The sequence below is a fragment of the Chrysochloris asiatica genome, unplaced genomic scaffold, assembly GCF_000296735.1.
Source record: "Chrysochloris asiatica unplaced genomic scaffold, ChrAsi1.0 scaffold00442, whole genome shotgun sequence".
NCBI lineage: Eukaryota > Metazoa > Chordata > Mammalia > Afrosoricida > Chrysochloridae > Chrysochloris > Chrysochloris asiatica.
This window is the reverse complement of record NW_006408960.1, coordinates 1258116-1274821: the sequence shown is the minus strand read 5'-3', so window position 1 is coordinate 1274821 and position 16706 is coordinate 1258116. Positions and strand designations below refer to the sequence as shown.

The 16706-nt window shown below is 48.3% G+C and overlaps 1 protein-coding gene across 1 annotated transcript in view; it reads left to right on the top strand.

Annotated features, from left to right (window-relative positions):
* LOC102842475 (rootletin-like) overlaps positions 1–15087 on the top strand; it is a 52829-nt gene extending 37742 nt beyond the window's left edge. The window contains exons 5-11 of the mRNA XM_006877137.1: positions 2654–2750; positions 2835–3547; positions 4965–5031; positions 5154–5235; positions 10886–10949; positions 13908–14072; positions 15010–15087. Coding sequence (XP_006877199.1) covers positions 2654–2750; positions 2835–3547; positions 4965–5031; positions 5154–5235; positions 10886–10949; positions 13908–14072; positions 15010–15087 — 1266 coding nt within the window. The remainder of the gene's footprint in view (positions 1–2653; positions 2751–2834; positions 3548–4964; positions 5032–5153; positions 5236–10885; positions 10950–13907; positions 14073–15009) is intronic.
* The last annotated feature ends 1619 nt before the right edge of the window (positions 15088–16706 follow it).

The window sequence follows — 16706 nt, the reverse complement described above, 5'->3', positions numbered from 1 at the left end:
ATAGATAGATAGATAGATAGATAGATAGATAATGACCCATTTCACAGGAATGCAGGTCCCAAGCATCAGGTAACCTTATAGCTCAGTGATACGTAATTCTCTCAGCCTTTTCCTTGGGCTTCTAGTTTGAAAACATACCTTTAGTAGAAGCAAATTTATACACTGACTACCTATTACAGGAGCTGTCTGTTTGCTAAGCCCAAAGCAGGGCAAAGTAAGCATGTTCAACTATAATAGAATAGACCAGAATGGGGGTTGAGGAATAATGAGCAAATTCAGTAAGCTGAAAAAAAAAAAGCTATCAAAAACATCACCAAAATAAGGCTTGAATAAACTACAGAGTTAGGAGTTCAGAGTGGACACTCTTGAAGAAATACACAATATAGGAAGTATTGATATTAGATTATTTGAATTGCTTCTTGTGTCATAATACACACTCTAGTCAGATCTCTTTAGAGGATAAGAGAAAGAGTAGGCAATCCTGATGCTCTCAAAATGGTAACTCTCTTTCCCATGTAATTTTCTTGAAACCAATAATAGAGTATCAATTTCTTCTGTGGTGCTGTCATTATTTTAATTTCTATCCAATAAAATTCTAATTCTGGAAGAAAAAAAAATCTTCTCCCCATCTCCTTTCATCAGACCCATCTCTAGACAAGATGAAAATTATTCATTGAGGGTTCCACCTTCCCCTGCACACTCTGAAACTAAGCTCCGTCCTGAAAACTCATAAGCCAGTCATTTCATACCTTTATTGCCCCCCACCCCAATTTTAGGTAGCCACTGTCTAAATTGCCCATCCCTATCAACCCTGTGTACAGAGGGGATAGGATTGATTCTTGATGTGAAGATTCCTTCCCTCTCAATTGGTATTTTGCACTACTACATCCATAAGTATAGATTAAGTTTCTCAAATTGTAGCAATTTACACTTGTTTCGTTTTTCGGCATTTTTTTATCTTCCTCTAGTCGAGTTCTGGTCATCAAGCCATTGAAGCTGGTCAAATGGGTACTATCTGCAAGTTTAGGTACTCTTGTGAGTCTCCCTTCACTTCGTATCAGCTGGACACTTCACTAGCAGTTCTAGCCCTCTGTGGCTATGTCCTTGTCCATGGGTTCAGGAGTCCCCAGGTCTCACCATACTTTGGACCAACCGAGGCTACAAATCTTTATGGGAGCAGAAAGTCTCATCTTTCTCCCGCAGAACAGCTGGTAGTTTTGAAATGCTGAGATTAGCAGCCCAACTCGTAACCACTACATTACCAAAGCTCCTCAGGAAAAAGTTTAAAGAACTGGAAACATTACCCTTAGGAGTGTAAAGACCTAGATAGAGGATATGTTTAGAAACAATAGCTTCACAATTGATTCTTTTGTTTAATAAAGGCTTCTATAATTTTGTAACAATACTTTTTTATTTAACCTGGTATGGTGTATAGTAAGGGTCCAACTTCTGTCTGTTGCATGTGGTGCTCCAGTTGTAGCTGAACCATTTGTTAAAGAGATGATTCTTCCATTGAATTGTCTTGGTGCCTTTGTTGAAAATCAGTTGACCTCAAATGTGGATACAATGTTTTTGAAGTTCATCCATGTTATAGCATGTATTGGTAGGTCATTCCTTTTCATTGCTGAATAGTATTCATGCAAAAACTTTTGAAGACTGTCTTCATTTTTCAGGGCTGCAGTTACAAAATACCACAAAGTGAGTGATCTTAGGAATTCCTGGTTGGCATAAACAGATAGTGCGTTGGGCTGCTAACCCAAAAGTTGGAGGTTTGAGTCTACCCAGAGACACTTTGGGGGGAAAAAGTCTGAAAAATTACTTCTGAAAACTCAGCCAATGAAAACCTACAGTGCACAGGTCTACTCTGACACACATGGGCTCACCAGGAGTCAGAAGCAAGTCAATGACAACTGGTTTGGATGTTTTGAAGGGTTGATGTTAGAGAGCAAAAATTTATTTGATTTACAGTTTGTCTGATATCAGGACGTTGGCAGGGTTGCATTCTTTCTGGACTGATCTGTGTGGGGAGGGTCCCTCTTTATCTTTATCTCCTTCTTGGCATTCCCTGGCCTTTAGATGCATCATTACGTGGTGTTTGTCTCCCCATCTTTGTGTGATTGCATCTCTATTTCTCTGTCTGAACTATGATTATTCACCACTCAGAAAGGATTAGGATTAGAACCCACCCTAATCTGTTATGAGTCCCTGGTTAAGTATTGGACTACTAACCAAAAGATTAGCAGTTCAAACCCACCCAGAAGTACCTCAGAGGTAAGGCCTAGAGATCTGCTTCCAAAAGGTCACAGCCTAGAAAACCCTATGGAGCAGTGCTACCCTACACACATGGGGTCACCAAGAGTCAAAACTGACCTGACAGTAACAAACTACTCTGATAGGACAATTAATTTACCTAATAGCATCTGCAAAGAAAAACTCGATTTCCAAACAAGGTCACATTCACCAATGCAGAGGTTAGAAGTTCAGCATACCATTTCGGGGAACACCACCATCCAACCCATAAGAAAGACCAGACCTAACCAGCCACGTGGGTGCTCACTGTAGTACTCCAGCCCTAAGTCTCTGGGTAGTCCCGGGAGGGGGAGCCCACAGTGGCTGGTCACTGACCTCCATGCTACCCTCTCCATCCTCACAGACCATCTACCTGAACAACCAGCGATACATGGCCGCTATCATCTTGAGTGAGCAGCAATGCCAGGAGAATCTCAAGGAGACCAACAAGAGCTGCAACGGTGAGTAGGGTGGGCATTCAGGACCTGGGATGGTGGACTCCCAAACCCCAAATCTTCCTGAGTCTGAAACTCCTGTGTCCTTAGCTTTGCTCCTCATGCTTGGCCAGAAGGCCAAGACGCTGGAGGCGGAACTGCAAAAGGAGAAAACTGTGTGCATCAAAGACAAGGAGGCCCTGGTGTTGAGCAAGCGGGTGGTAGAGGAGCAGCTAGCCGAGTGCGGGAAGGCCCAGGCACGGGTGGAGCAGGAACGGCGCATTTCCGAAGAGCGGCTGCGAAAGGTGGAAGCCCTCTGCCTGGTGTTCAACAAGGAAAAGTTTGAGATAGACCTGCGCAACCTCTGGAGGGATTCCATAATCCCACGCACCCTGGACACCCTAGGTTACAGCCCCTACCATCCCATCAGTGCAGAGGTAGCCTCCATCCGCAGAAGCTGCGACCACATGCCCACCCTCATGAGCACGAAGGTGGCGGAGCTGGCCCACAGTCTGCGAGTAGACATTGAGCGCGTGACCCGAGAGAACGCGGACCTCCAGCAGCAGAAGCTACAGGCCGAGCTTAGCCTGCAAAGCATCCAGGAAGCCAAGGCTAAAGTGGAGAAGGAGGCCCAAGCTCGGGAGGCCAAACTCCAAGCCGACTGTGCTCGGCAGACCCAGCTCGCTCTGGAGGAGAAGGCGGCACTGCGGAAGGAACGAGACAGCCTGATCAAGGAGCTAGAGGAGAAGAAGAAGGAGGTGGAACAGTTCAGGATGCAGTTAGCTATCGGCAACTCAGCCCTGGACACCTGCATCAAGGCCAAGGTGAGCTGGTGGTCCCAGAATCGGCGGATTGTGTTGGGTTGAGTCTGGAGGCCCAAGGTAGTGATGTTGAACTTGGATTTGGAGCTGGGTTTGAGGTTGACTTCTGTGTCTATGTTGGGTTAATTAGGAGTATGTGAGGGTGTCATTGGCATTAGGATTAACATTGAACATGGATTTGTGTAGGATTAAGACTAGAGTTGAAGGTCGGGTGGCTACTGGGTCTAGAGTTGGGTGGAGGAATAAATGTGTGATTTGGGGCTTCTTTGGGGTTGGGTTGAGTTGAGGCATTGAAGGTGGATTTAGAATTGTGTCTAGAGTAACTGTTGAATCTAGAGTGGCTTTAGGGTTACAGTAATGTGTTCATTTAGGATTTCCTGCTGGGATTAGAATTGGGGTGGAACTTGTTATTAGAAACCTAATTGAGAATGAAGAAAAGGGGTTGAGTTTAAGATGGTTGATAATCCTCAAATTGGCATAGGGTTAGGGATTCATTCAGGGTTGAGGTTGGGCTTGGGGATGAAGACAGAGTTGAGATTTGTCTTGAAGGTTCTGGGGGAGTTGGACAGTGGTATCAATAGGATTGGGGTTACCCAGTACAGTAACTCATGGTGTCACCCAACCAGCTCCCACCCAGAACCAAATGCCATTCTAGGTGGCTAAGACTGGGGCTTCATGGAGCACTGACTTTAGGACTTGGGTGAATCTGAAGATTGTGTTGGAACTGAGCATGGGTTTAGGGTGGAGACTGGATTGGGGTTAAATTTCAGGTAGAAGCTATGGTATAAAATGCTGACATTGAATGAGATGTTGGGAGGCTGTCTTTAAGTGGGTAGGGTACAATCCAGAGCTAGGACTGGGGGGATAAATTGGGGGATGAGACTTTTCATTACTGGATGAGTCCAGGGGATATTCTTGGGGCTGGTGTTAGATCTAAAGATATGATCAGGCCAGGTTAGTGATTGGGATTGAGTTGAGGGTCGAGCTTAATTCTAAGGGAAGTTTCATTTTTAAGTTGAGATCGGATTTTAGGACTATGATTGGGTTCAAAATTGACTAGAATGTTTGAGTGGAGGGATTCAGCTCAGGGTTTTGTGGGGGGGGGGTGGTATTGAGGATCAGAGTGGAGATGGTTTTAGAGTAGGTTGGCTTCAGTCTCAGAGGGCCAGGTTGGGTGGGTTGACGCCACTGGAGTTGTGGTTTGGGGTTGGGTTAAAACAGAGTGGGATCTCTGAAGCTGCTGAGATTGCCAAGCAATCTGAGAGAGAGCTCCTGGTCGGTGCAGCTAATTAGAAGACTGGCATTGTTGATTTTTCTTCCCCATGAGTGTGTGGCTCTGCTTGGGAAGAACTCAGGCGTGGAAGGCTGGGCTCTCCTGGCCCCCTACTCCTGACAACTCCCTCCACCCTTCTTCCCACAGTCGCAACCACCGATTTCCTGGAACTTGCCAAAACACATTGCCCCTGCCTCCAACTCCCAGATCATCGGTGAGTGACAGAGGCTAGAGGCGAAGGGAGGGAAGTCTGTCACCCCAGCCCTACCCCAACCCCAATATCCTGGGTTGCCAGAACATTGCCCAGCCAAGGCTGATGCTTCCCCCACTCCACAGACCCCGCTAGCCTGGAGGAATTCAAGAAGAAGATCCTGGCATCCCAGCGACCCCCTGGAAGCAACGTGGCAGTCCCACCCAGGTTAGGTACTAGGCAGCCTAGGGCTGCAGACCAGGCCGGGGCTTGGGGCTAGGGATGGAGGAGGCTCGGCTCACACTTACTGTCTCCCTAATTGAGTACCTGCTATATGCCCGACTCTGTGTTGGGTCCAGGGACACAGAAGCAACCAAGACACATTAGGTTCCATCCTCACAAAACTCCCAGAGTAATGGGCAAGACAGAAGTGAACAAATCAGGATGACAAGACTGACCGAGAGTCCACAATGATGAGGTGCTTTACTGTAAGCTCCAGACACTTCTAAGTACTTTGCATGATTAACTCATTTAATCATCATAAGTCTAATAGGCAGTAGGGAGCTACTTTCCATCTGGAAAAACTGAGGCACAGAGGTGTGCAGCATGCCTGTAGTGGGTTCAGGGAGCTTAGGGGCTGATCAAAGAAAAAGATAGGACCACAAGATAGCAGCATTACTATTTATTGGGGCTGACACATTGGCAGTCCCATTCACAGAATAGCACCTGCAGCGGGAGGTCTGCCAGATGCAAGTGGTACAGGGAGGAGAAGGGATAGGGGGGTTTCTGAGTGCCTGGGTGATGTCCTTCTGCAACAAGACAGGGCGCCTCTGGGTCAGAACTCTGAAGGCAGCAGTACCTGTTAATGCTGTTGTAAGCTGAGTTGGCCTTAATCTCATGCCCAATGGAGCAAACTGCTGCTATGGGTCATGATCGGTTATGGACCTTTGTGATCCATAGGGCTTCCATTGGCTGATGCTTAGAAGTAGATTGCCAGACCTTTCTTCCTATCCCATCTTAATCTGGAAGCTCTGTGGACACCAGTTCAGTATCATGGCACTACGCAAGCTTCCACGGACAAGCAGGTGGTTGGTGCTGCTTGCATGAGGCACATTGACCAGAAATCGAACTGGGTCTCCTGAATGGATGGCGAGAATTCTACCACTGATTCACCACTGTAGTAGCTTTATACCTACAGGATTTTATTTTATCTAGGGCCAGTGAATATGGGGCACAATTTTCTTGTTGTTGTTAAGTGCTTGCTATGCAGAAGTCAACAACCTGGGGCTGATACAGAGGCCAGCTTCGGCTCATTGATGTAACAGGGGCCCCAATAACACAGTCAAGAGCCCAGCCAGGCAAGAGGGGCCCTGAAGCTGGAGACTAAAGGAAGGAACAGTGTTCTGGGCAGCAGAAACAGCATGTGCAAAGGCCCTGAGGCTGTGCTGGGGTGGGGAAGGTTTGAAAACCAGAAAGAAGTACATGTGACTAGAGCAGAGGGAAAAATGCTCAAGAATGCCTCTGGGCCTCTCCCCCTGCCCTCTGCTCCTCTGTTTCCACCTGAGGCCAGGGTATGGAAATGCTTTGCCAACTGTAAACAGCAAGGCCTCAGCAGACTGTACCAAGGGCTCCTGGAACATGCTCAAGCCATGGCCCGGTGCCTGTGTCCCTCATCCTAACCTAAGGCCAGCTGTGCATCAGGGACAGCCTGTGCGTCACAGGGAAGGTGACTCAGACTGACACCCTGAGAACACCCTGTGCTCCTCTAGGGTGGTGGCTGCTGTTGTTTGGGATGTCACTGCTGACAGGGGCCAGGGACAGCCCCCCCACTTCAGGTTAGCATCCAAAGCTCAAGGAGGTGCTGAAATTTAAGTCAGATCCCTCGGGTCTCATACCTTCCGTCATTTCGCTTCCAGATTATTGTCATCCTGGGTCTGTTGCAGCCACGGGGTGAAGGGAGGCAAATGCAGGTCTTGGGCCAAACAGACTTCCAAAGGCTTTGCTGTCAACTTCCCAGGGGGCTGCATGCCCGGCTCCAACATGTTGCTTCTTACATACTCCTAAGATGGGGAGCTCACTCCCTTATAGAACTGTCCACCAGCTCTCTGAGGGGCTCCATGTCCAGCTCCACCACACTTCCTCTTACATACCCCCTGTGTTGGGGAGTTCACCTTCTTACATAACTGTCCTCTAATTCTGAATGTTGTTAAGTGCCATTAAGTCTGTTCTGACTCATAGCGACCCTGTATAGGTTTCCAAGGAGCGGCTGGTGCGTTTGAACTGCTGACCTTGTGGTTCAAATCAACCTCTCATTCCTACGCTTTATCCCACAGCGCCACACCAGGACTCCCCAATTCTGATTGTTGTTGTTGTTGTTGTTGTTAAGTGTTGTCAAATCAGTTCCAACCCATAGCGACCCTGTATAGGGTTTCCAAGGAATGGCTGGTGAGCTTGAACCATTGACCTTGCGATTGAAACCAATTTTTCAGTCCGGTGCATTTATTCACAATGCCATACCAGGACTAATGGCTCTGCTCAAAGAACACCCACAGGAAGGGAAGTGAGAGGGCCCGGAAAAGACCCTACTATAAACAATCATGACTTTTCTCTCTCCATCTTGGCTCAAAGCCCTCACAGCTTTATAGGAAGGAGGTTCTATTATTATCCCCATTTCTCAGAGGAGGAAACTGAGGCTCCAGGAAAGTGGCCTGTCCAGGGTCATGAGGTGGTAGCGATGAAATGGACCGGGCTCCTAGCCCAGGCCTGTCCCAGCTCTAGCTGAGAACCAGGAAAACACTTGACATTGTTTACCCCAAATGACGTCCCCCTGATAAGAAAACAATGCCCACTCAGGCCTGGGCCCCACCTAGCTTTCTTTGCAGGGTCGCAGGAAGGGCCTCTGACCCACTAAGCCACTACCTGCCACCCAGGGAACATGTGTAGATTCCGGGATCAAGTTCTGGCTCAGCCAGTCACTTGCTAGGCTGCTGAGCTGTATTTAGAATCCCAATTACCAATGTGGTGCTGTAGGATAAGCACTGGATGGCTAACCATGAGGTTGGCAGTTGAAACCCACTAGCTGCTGCTCAGAAATCCTATACAGGATCTCTATGAGGTGGAACTGACTCAATGGCACTTAACACCACCACCACCAACAATTAGGGGCCGGTTGAAGGTCCAGTACCAATAGCCTTGCCCCAGGCATTGCAGAGCTCATTGCTTTTCTGATTTCTGGGCTTCAAGAAAATCTGTTAGTGCTGGCTCACCTTAAATCTCCCTAGATTTTTGCAAATCTCTTGTGTTTGCAAAGCAAGAGCAGCCCCAGGCTCAGTCCTCAGCCTGACTCTAGGACAAAGTCTTGTTTATTGAACATTTAAAAGATATTTGCTCTTGATGGCAAGCACACCAGTGTTCCTGAACTGGATGAGGCTGAGAATCTTTTGGAGAGAAATTTGTTTCAGTTCAAAAAGACCATTAATCTAAAGGTAGTAATAAATACAAGCAGTCGCTGGGTTACAAACTTATAAAGCTGTGACTTGATCTTTACAATCCAATCCTGAAAGCTTATCTTATGAAAAATTTAAGGTAGATATGATAGTTTGTCATAACAAATGGAAATTGTTTTATGGCAAGCACATCAAAAGGTTATTATTACTATATGATTATGTTAAAGATGTTTTCTATATCTGGAAGTCTTCCTTTAATGTTTTTATGCATAGAAAGGAACCCTATATACTATATACTAACACAAACATTTGACTAACTGATGTCAGATACAAACCATATCTAACTACTCCAATTTACATACAAATTTGACTTAAAGATAGATTTAAGAATAGAGCTCTTTTGTAATTCAAACCTGCCTGTAAATATTGGTACCAGGCTATGTGGAAGGAGATAGCAAACATCACCAGGGAGGGTCCTGGGAGACTAAAGATGTGAATTCAGCTTTTGCTGGCTCTGAGCAGGGATCAAGTTCATGACGACTAGGATTCTTGGGTTTATGAATGAAGTTCGTTATGGGTTTATTGTTTAACCTATATCAATCGTGAGGATGGCACAAGACTGGGCAGTGTTTCATTCTATTGTGCATAGGATCGCTATGTGTTGGAACTGACTCGACGGTACCTAAGAACAACAGCTGGTCCCTGGGTTATACAAACAATGAATGTACTCACTTCCTGACTGAGAACAGTTGGAGGTTGAAGTCCACTCAGACATACCTTGGGAAAAAGGTCTGGTGATGTATTTCCCAAAAAAATCAGTCACTGAAAACCCTGTGGATTTCAGGTCTACTCTTGACATCTGAGTTGGAGCTGACTTGATGGCATTAGGGAGCAGCACTGTATCCTGGACATAGTACTGGACGCTGGGGACACAGGGTGGGACAAGGCGCAGACTCCATCCCTGTAAGGTTCTCACAGTGGAGAGGGGAAAGTGAATGGTAGACCAGATGAAAGAGCCCCTTGATTATACAGCCCCTTGCTAATAGATGAAGTCCCCAGGTGGCGCAAGCAGTTTGTACTTAAGGTTTGCAGTTCAAATCTATGCAGGGACACTTTGGAAAAAGGGTATGGCCATCTGCTTCCATAGGATTGTTGTTAAATGCCATCAAGTCGGTTCCAACTCATAGCAACCCAGTATAAGGTTTCCGAGGCTGTTCAGTCTGCGGGAGCAGAACACTTCATCTTTCTACCACAGAGCAGCTGGTGGGCTCGAACCGCAGACCTTGTGGTTCCCAGCCTTATTGTATGGAGCCACCATGTATTGTGTGTAATCCAGAGTATTACAGTTAAGAAAACTCTGGGGAGCACAATTCCACTCTGAAGCACATGGGGTTGTCATGAGTTGGAATCAACGTGATGATGACAGCTTTGGTTTGGAGGTATTTTTTGGGTTTGGTGATGGGTGAGATGGGAAAAGGATGAAGGGGCATGAGGAAGCTGGAGTCTTGAATGGGGGTCAGGAGGAAGGAACTTCACCAGAAGGTGACACTGTTCAAACAAAGGGCTGAAGGAGCTGAGGGAGGAGCCATGGAGGACTCCCAGGAAGGGCACACCAGGCAGAGGACACAGCCCGTGCAAAAGTCCTGGGGTAGGGGCATGCCTGGTGAGTTTGAGTGAGGACATGGGCATGGCTAGAATGGAGCAATCCCAGGAAGTGAGGTCAGGAGGTGACAGGGCAGGGTAAGCAGGGCCTGGTGGCCACTGGGGGTAATTTGGAAACCTAGGGAGTCCTGGTAGTGTAGTCAGGCTGCTAACCTCAAGGTCAGCAGTTTGAAGCTACCAGCCATTCCATGGGGAAAAGATAAGGCTCTGTGCTCCCATAAAGATTTACAGTCTTGGAAACCCTATGTAGGGTCACTCTGAGTCAGAACACCACCACCATCAGGGAGTCCTGGTGTGGCGTTATAGGATAAGCACTAAACCTTGAGGTCAGTTTGAATATACAGGGTCAATATGAATCGGAACCAACTCAATAGCACTTAACAGGAACAACAAGGAGGGCTGTGAGAAGAGGAAAGAACAGATTGTCGGGGGTAGGAGCGATGGCCACTGAAGGACCAGGGCAGAAGTAACCATGCTGGTGATGTTAGGAGCTTCAAAGCCCCATTCTGCTTGTCTGAAACATGAAGACCACCTTTTCTTACAGGCAGAAGGGTGGGAATGCAACCCTAGCTCCAAGAAAGGAGAAACTTGGTTGGTGGGGGAGGTGGAGCCAGGGAGGGGGATAGACCCAGCCAAGGAACGTGAGGCCCTGGGGCCCCAGGGAAGAGCCAGGGAAGGAAGGGAGGGGGCCAGCGGAAGCAGGACTTGGCCACCGCTCCCTCCTTTCCCCACCAGGAAACAGCCTCCTGCCAACCCCTGACCCCTCACAGGAACCTCTGCCAGGCCTACGAGGGGGAAGGGCTCTCTGCAGACAGCAGCAATGAGCTGGAAGTCGTGAGAGGAAATCTTGGAATCTTTCACAGTTTGGGACTTTGGCAGGGTTTTGAGTCCCTAAGGGGGTGGCCAAGCAGGATCAGAGCAGGAGGAGCCCTGAATGCCAGGTCCAGAGATTCAGGTTTTTTTCCTGAGGACACTGGGGAGCCATGGTGGGTATGTGAGCAGGGCCAGGCTCATTAGAAAAAATTATCCTGGAATTGAGTAAGGCACTGTACAGACAAAAGAGGGCAACTGAGTCCTAGCCTCAGGGCCCAGTGGGGCAGTGGGGGATGGGGGAGGGGAGAACTAAGGACTATTGGGAAAACTCCCAGGATCTCCAGGTTTTTTGGAGAGTTTTAGGAGAGCCAGTCTACAGCAGGTGCTTGGAGCACACAAGGGCGTCTTCTTCTACACAATGCAGAGGAACATAAAGTCTGGGGAGGCTCAAGGATTGGAAATTGAAGGAAGAGTCTAAACCCCAAAGTAAGCTAGGGGTCCTTGGGAGCAGAAGGAACAAGGCAGGTTTATCAGGACGTCTTGCCCCTGAAAATGAGTATCCAGGCTGGCAAGGTCTGTCCGTTCATCTGTCTGTCTGTTTGAACAATTACTGTATATTTGTTTCCACCCCACTTCCTGCTCCAGTGGCTGAGGAGACTCCAGGCCTCAAGGACTTGACGGTGCAGCAAGATGTTCACAGCGCCCACACAGCCCTCCCATTGTCCCTGAGCCCAGGCCGCTGGTCAACAAGTTCCCCACATGCTGCACCAAGTCCTCATCACCCCCATCGACACGCCAGTGCTGGTTCACAGTTCCACGCCACGCCACACAATCCTTCACCACAAATGATGTCACCCACAGACACGGTGACTACATTACACACAATCATCCTGACATCACATGCAGTGACAATGCCACACACAGACATGAGAACACTGCATGTGGTGACGGCATCACATTCGGCAACACCACACACAGACACAGTGACAAAGTCAGCCACGACACAGCAATGACATCACTCACAGGCAGCGGCAGCGTCACACTGCTGCACAGTTACGTTTCATCCAATGTCACTTCCCCATGCATAGAGCCAAGCCCCTTCCCCAGCTCCCCAGTCCCTCTCTGTACACCCCCTACTCTACCCCACCTCCTGCTGCCCTGTCTCTGCAAGCTTCCTCACTTTCGAGGGCTGGGGTATAAATCCAGTAAAACATTCACCGCCTTCCCTGCTTGAGGGTTGTCAAGCCCCACAGGAGTCTAGAGGTGGGGGAAACCCAAATGCCCCAGGGAACGAACCTGCCCGTATCACCCCTTGCCCTTCCCCCCCCCCCACATATAAATCAGCATTTAATAAATAAATGGTAGCAATCCCTTCAGAGTCCTGGTGTGGCGCTGTGGGTTAATGCGCTGGGCTGAAAAGGCAGTTTGAGGCAGTTTGAACCTCAAACTGACCAGCTGCTCCTCGGAAACCTTATACAGAATTGCTATTGGTCGGAACTGACTCCACCACGGCACTTGACAACAACAACGACAATCCCTTCAATGACTTCAGAACCCTGATTCACCTTTGAAAACAGACCAAGTAATTGTGGGAGTCCTGGTGAGGCGCTGTAGGATAAGCACTGGACTGCTGACCACAAGGTCAGTGCTTTAAACCCACCAGCTGCTTCTTGGAGACCCTATACAGGGTCACTATAAGTCAGAACTGACTTGGTGGCACTTAACAACTAGTGTTTGTGAGTCACAAAAACACTAGAAAAATGAGAACTGGCTGAAATTCCCTTTCAACTTTCCCAGGCTTCTAGAGTTCTCACCAAGAGTAAACATGGGGGAAACACCAGGATCCCCCAAGATCCTTCACTGCCCAAATCACAGCCAATCAGCATTTCATGAAAGGCCTTTGGGACAGTGCTGACTACCAGTAAATTGAGGAACTCTTTTCAAAAGCAGGTTTCCATCTGAAAGCAATCTGCAGCTTTGGTTTTGCTGGGGTTGCAAAGATTTTTCCAGAGGTCCCACATGACTGCAGACGTACTGCAACCTACAGAGACTTGCAGGAACTCTATGTCCACAAAATGATTCCAGGAGCATTACCACAAAAGTCCCTTTGTTTTGTTTGGGCAGCAAGAAAAGACAGAGGTAGGTTGTGCAGTCTTGGGCCCTTCCCACTTACATCCCTAAATTACCCAGTGCTAACTCGGGTACGGTACCCCCGTGTACAACAGAACAAAAACACTGGTCATTCCTATGCCATCCCCATGATTGGTTTCGATCCATTGGTTTCCAGAAGCAGATTGCCAGACCTTTCTTTCACCGTAGTTGGTCTTGGTATAGAAATCTGTTTAGCGTCATACAACATGCGAGCCTTCACTGACGGACACGTGGTCACCGTGCATGAGAAGTACTGGCCAGGAATCAAACCCCGGGTCACCCACATAAGATGCAAGCCTTCTAGTATGTAACTACCACTACCTCATAAATTAGTCAGTACTCAAGGGAAAACCAATTGAAGGAACATAGAAAATCACACTGCACACAGCTGACTGGGGGTGGGAGGATTGTAAAAAGCTCTAACACCTACTGCAGGTGAAGTTGCAAAGAAAGGATGTTTTCTGGCAGGACTGCTAGAAACAGAGAGCCCATCGTGGTCTTTCTGGAAATTATTCAATATTTACTCAAAGTAAAACTTTACAAACTCTTTGACTCAGAAACCCCATCATGGAGAAATAAAAGCTTCAGAATGTAAGAATGACTATCCCTGCCTGTAACTAAAAACTAAAGCCTCAGGAAGTAAAGCAAACGGCTATCCATGGAAAAATTGCTTTAAAACTGTGGTCTAGAATCTCAGCTTGTCTGAGATGGAGTTACCCCCGACCCTGACTTCCCCTTAGTCTATCCCCTGGGACCTGCACAGGGAGTGGGTGAATCAGGAGGAACGACCCTGACTTCCCCTTAGTCTATCCCCTGGGACCTGCACAGGGAGTGGGTGAATCAGGAGGAACGGGGGCTGGCAGCGCCACGCTTAGGACAGGCCAGTCTGCAGGGACAAAGGAGCGATATTTCCTGGATGCGGAAGCGCGGGTGAGAGTCAGCCGCTGCAGGAAGCACTCTGCTGGGGCTCTGCCAGGCCAGCCAGCCAGCCAGGTCAGCCACCCAGACTGGCCGGCCCACTGTCCCAAGGAAGCTGGGACATCCCTGACTCTGAGCCTACTGCCCTGGAAGCTCCGAGGCAGGGGGATGCTGACATTAACCAGTCCCATTTACCACAGAAACCTGATTTGGGGTTCCCAGACCAGAAATTCCTAAGCTTCAATCATGACTCCATTTCCTCACTTGAGAAATGGGCATAATAATTCTAAACTCTCAGGACAAACAGGCACAGGTCTGTAACATTTATTTCTTCAGTCTCTGCCACCTAGAACATTTCAGGGTATCATCCATCCTGCTGGCCCCATGATTGGCTCAGCTCTCCTCACCTGGACCTCAGGTGCCACTTGCTCACATACACTCCATGGCTCCCTATTGTCTGTAAGAGAATGTCCCTTTTGTGCCACTATGTAGGCCAACCTTTTTGCCTGTAGATGTCCTGGACATTTAATTGTCTGATAATAAAGATTCACTGAGCATTTATCTATGATGTGCTCTCTGATTAAAATACAGTAGACCCTTTCCTTGCCTAGAAAATTCCTCTTTTTCCTACAAAGCCCAACTCCAGAGTTCCATTTTCCAGATTTTCTCCCAGGTTTAGCCCTTGCTCTCTGCTTCGGGCAAGGAGGTGCTTGAGTCCAGCTCTGGGGAAGTTTATTGGGGGCCAGGTGGGGTTTGAGCATCAAAAAGGGAGCAATTGACCGACCAACCTACTCCCTGGCTCTTAGCTCCAGCCGCTGGGTGAGGCTCTGACTCTTTGGGGATTTCCTGTGACCTCTATAAATAACCCCCCTGGCTGCTTCCCATATACTGCCTCACCCTTCTTGGAAAAAAGGAACTGTAGCCAAGGATCTAAAACCAGCCTCCTGCCAAGGCAAGAAAGGAGCGCGGGATCCAAGCAGCCTGTCCAAAGAGTGTGCCCCTCCCCCCCTAGACTCTGACCCCACTCACCCACTCCTGGGAGCCCTCCCAGCTCTGGGCCTCTGGACATCTGGACACCCTGCCCCACTGATCCATGTTATTGCTTTTCTTCCCTTCTTCAAGTTCTGCAAAATAGGCATCATAGTAATGGATACCCATGAACTCAGCTCGCGGAGGGCTGGCCCTTTTCATCCAAGAGTCTCCCCCGCTGTCAAACAAGCAAATAAATCAACAAAGTCAGCAACAAACTGAAAAAACAGAGTGGGGAATCCCTCTAGTGGGGTGTTCTGGGAATTCTGAACATCTCAGGAAGACCTCCTTCATCCCTGCACCTGAACATGCCTACCCTGTGCTCTCTGGGACCCCTGAACCTGGAGAACTTGTTATGTCCTACCACTCATGGTGCAGATCTTTCTAGAGTTGACATCCAAGCAAGCCTCAGTTTTCACCTCTGTCGACGGGAATTAATCCACCACTCATACCCCACTAGGTGGGCGGGGAGAGCGCAGACGCTTTAATGGAGAACAGCCAGGCACCGTCTTTGTGAAGACAAGGTGCCCTCTGCTGGTTGGTTGCCGCCACATCATGCCCCCCAAGATTTCTCAGAATTAGTCCCACGCTGCATTATCAAGGCCCCTTCCCCACCCACTTCATTCTTGACCTCACCTACTTCTCTCTCTGTCTCGCTCACTCTGCACCAACCACACAGCCACCCTCCCCACTCCACCCCTGCTCTCTCTTGACCACACCAGGCCTGCTCCCACCTCAGGGGCCTTTGCATGTGCTGTGACCCTTGTCTGTCCAACCTTTGCCTCTAGCTGCCCTAGACATTTAATTCTCAATTTTTCACCAAGACTTTATGCTGTGCTCTCCGGCAAAAATACTGTTTTCTTTCCAGCAAAACTCTTCTTCCTGTAAAGACCAACTCCAGAGACCCCCTCCCCCTCCTCCAGGCAGCCTCCCAGATTTAGTCCTTGATTCTCTTGAGGGTGGATTTGTCTGCAGAGTCCAGCTCTGATTCTTCTCCCCTGGGAGGCTCTCCGAGTCTCTTCCATCTGGCTTACTTCTCAGCATGAACACCTCCTCTGCAGAGCCTGCCCTTAAGTACCTTGCCAAATCAAGTTTCATCTTGAGCTCACGCAGCAACCATCAGCCCTCACTGAAATGTGTCTGTTCTGTAACAGAGGGCAGGGACCCCTCTGGTCCCCAGTACCTTAAACACAAAAGGTCCCCAGTGAACTGAAACTTGAAATTAAATAGACCTGCTGATGTTGTTAAGTGTGGTTGAGTTGGTTCCAACCCATAGCTACCCTGTATAGGGTTTCCAAGGATTGGCTGGTGAGCTTGAACTGCCGACCTTGAGGTTCAAATCGACTTTGCAGTTCAACGCATTAACCCATCACACCACACCAGGACTCCACACAGACCTGTAGTGAAACCCAAAAGCTGGGGGCCCTCAGGCAAGCAACTTTACTTCTCTGAGCCTACGTTTCCTTATCTGTAAAACTGGGACAAAACACCCACTTCACTGTGCTGCTAGTGATTAATAATAATAATAATAATAATGTGTATAATAATCTTGGAAACTTCTTAATATGTATAATCTTTTACCAACCTCTACTAAAGAGTCCAAGGAGTTCCGGTAGCATAGTGGTTATGAATCCGGTTGCAAACCTTAAGGTCAGCAGTTCGAAACTACCAGCTGTTCCG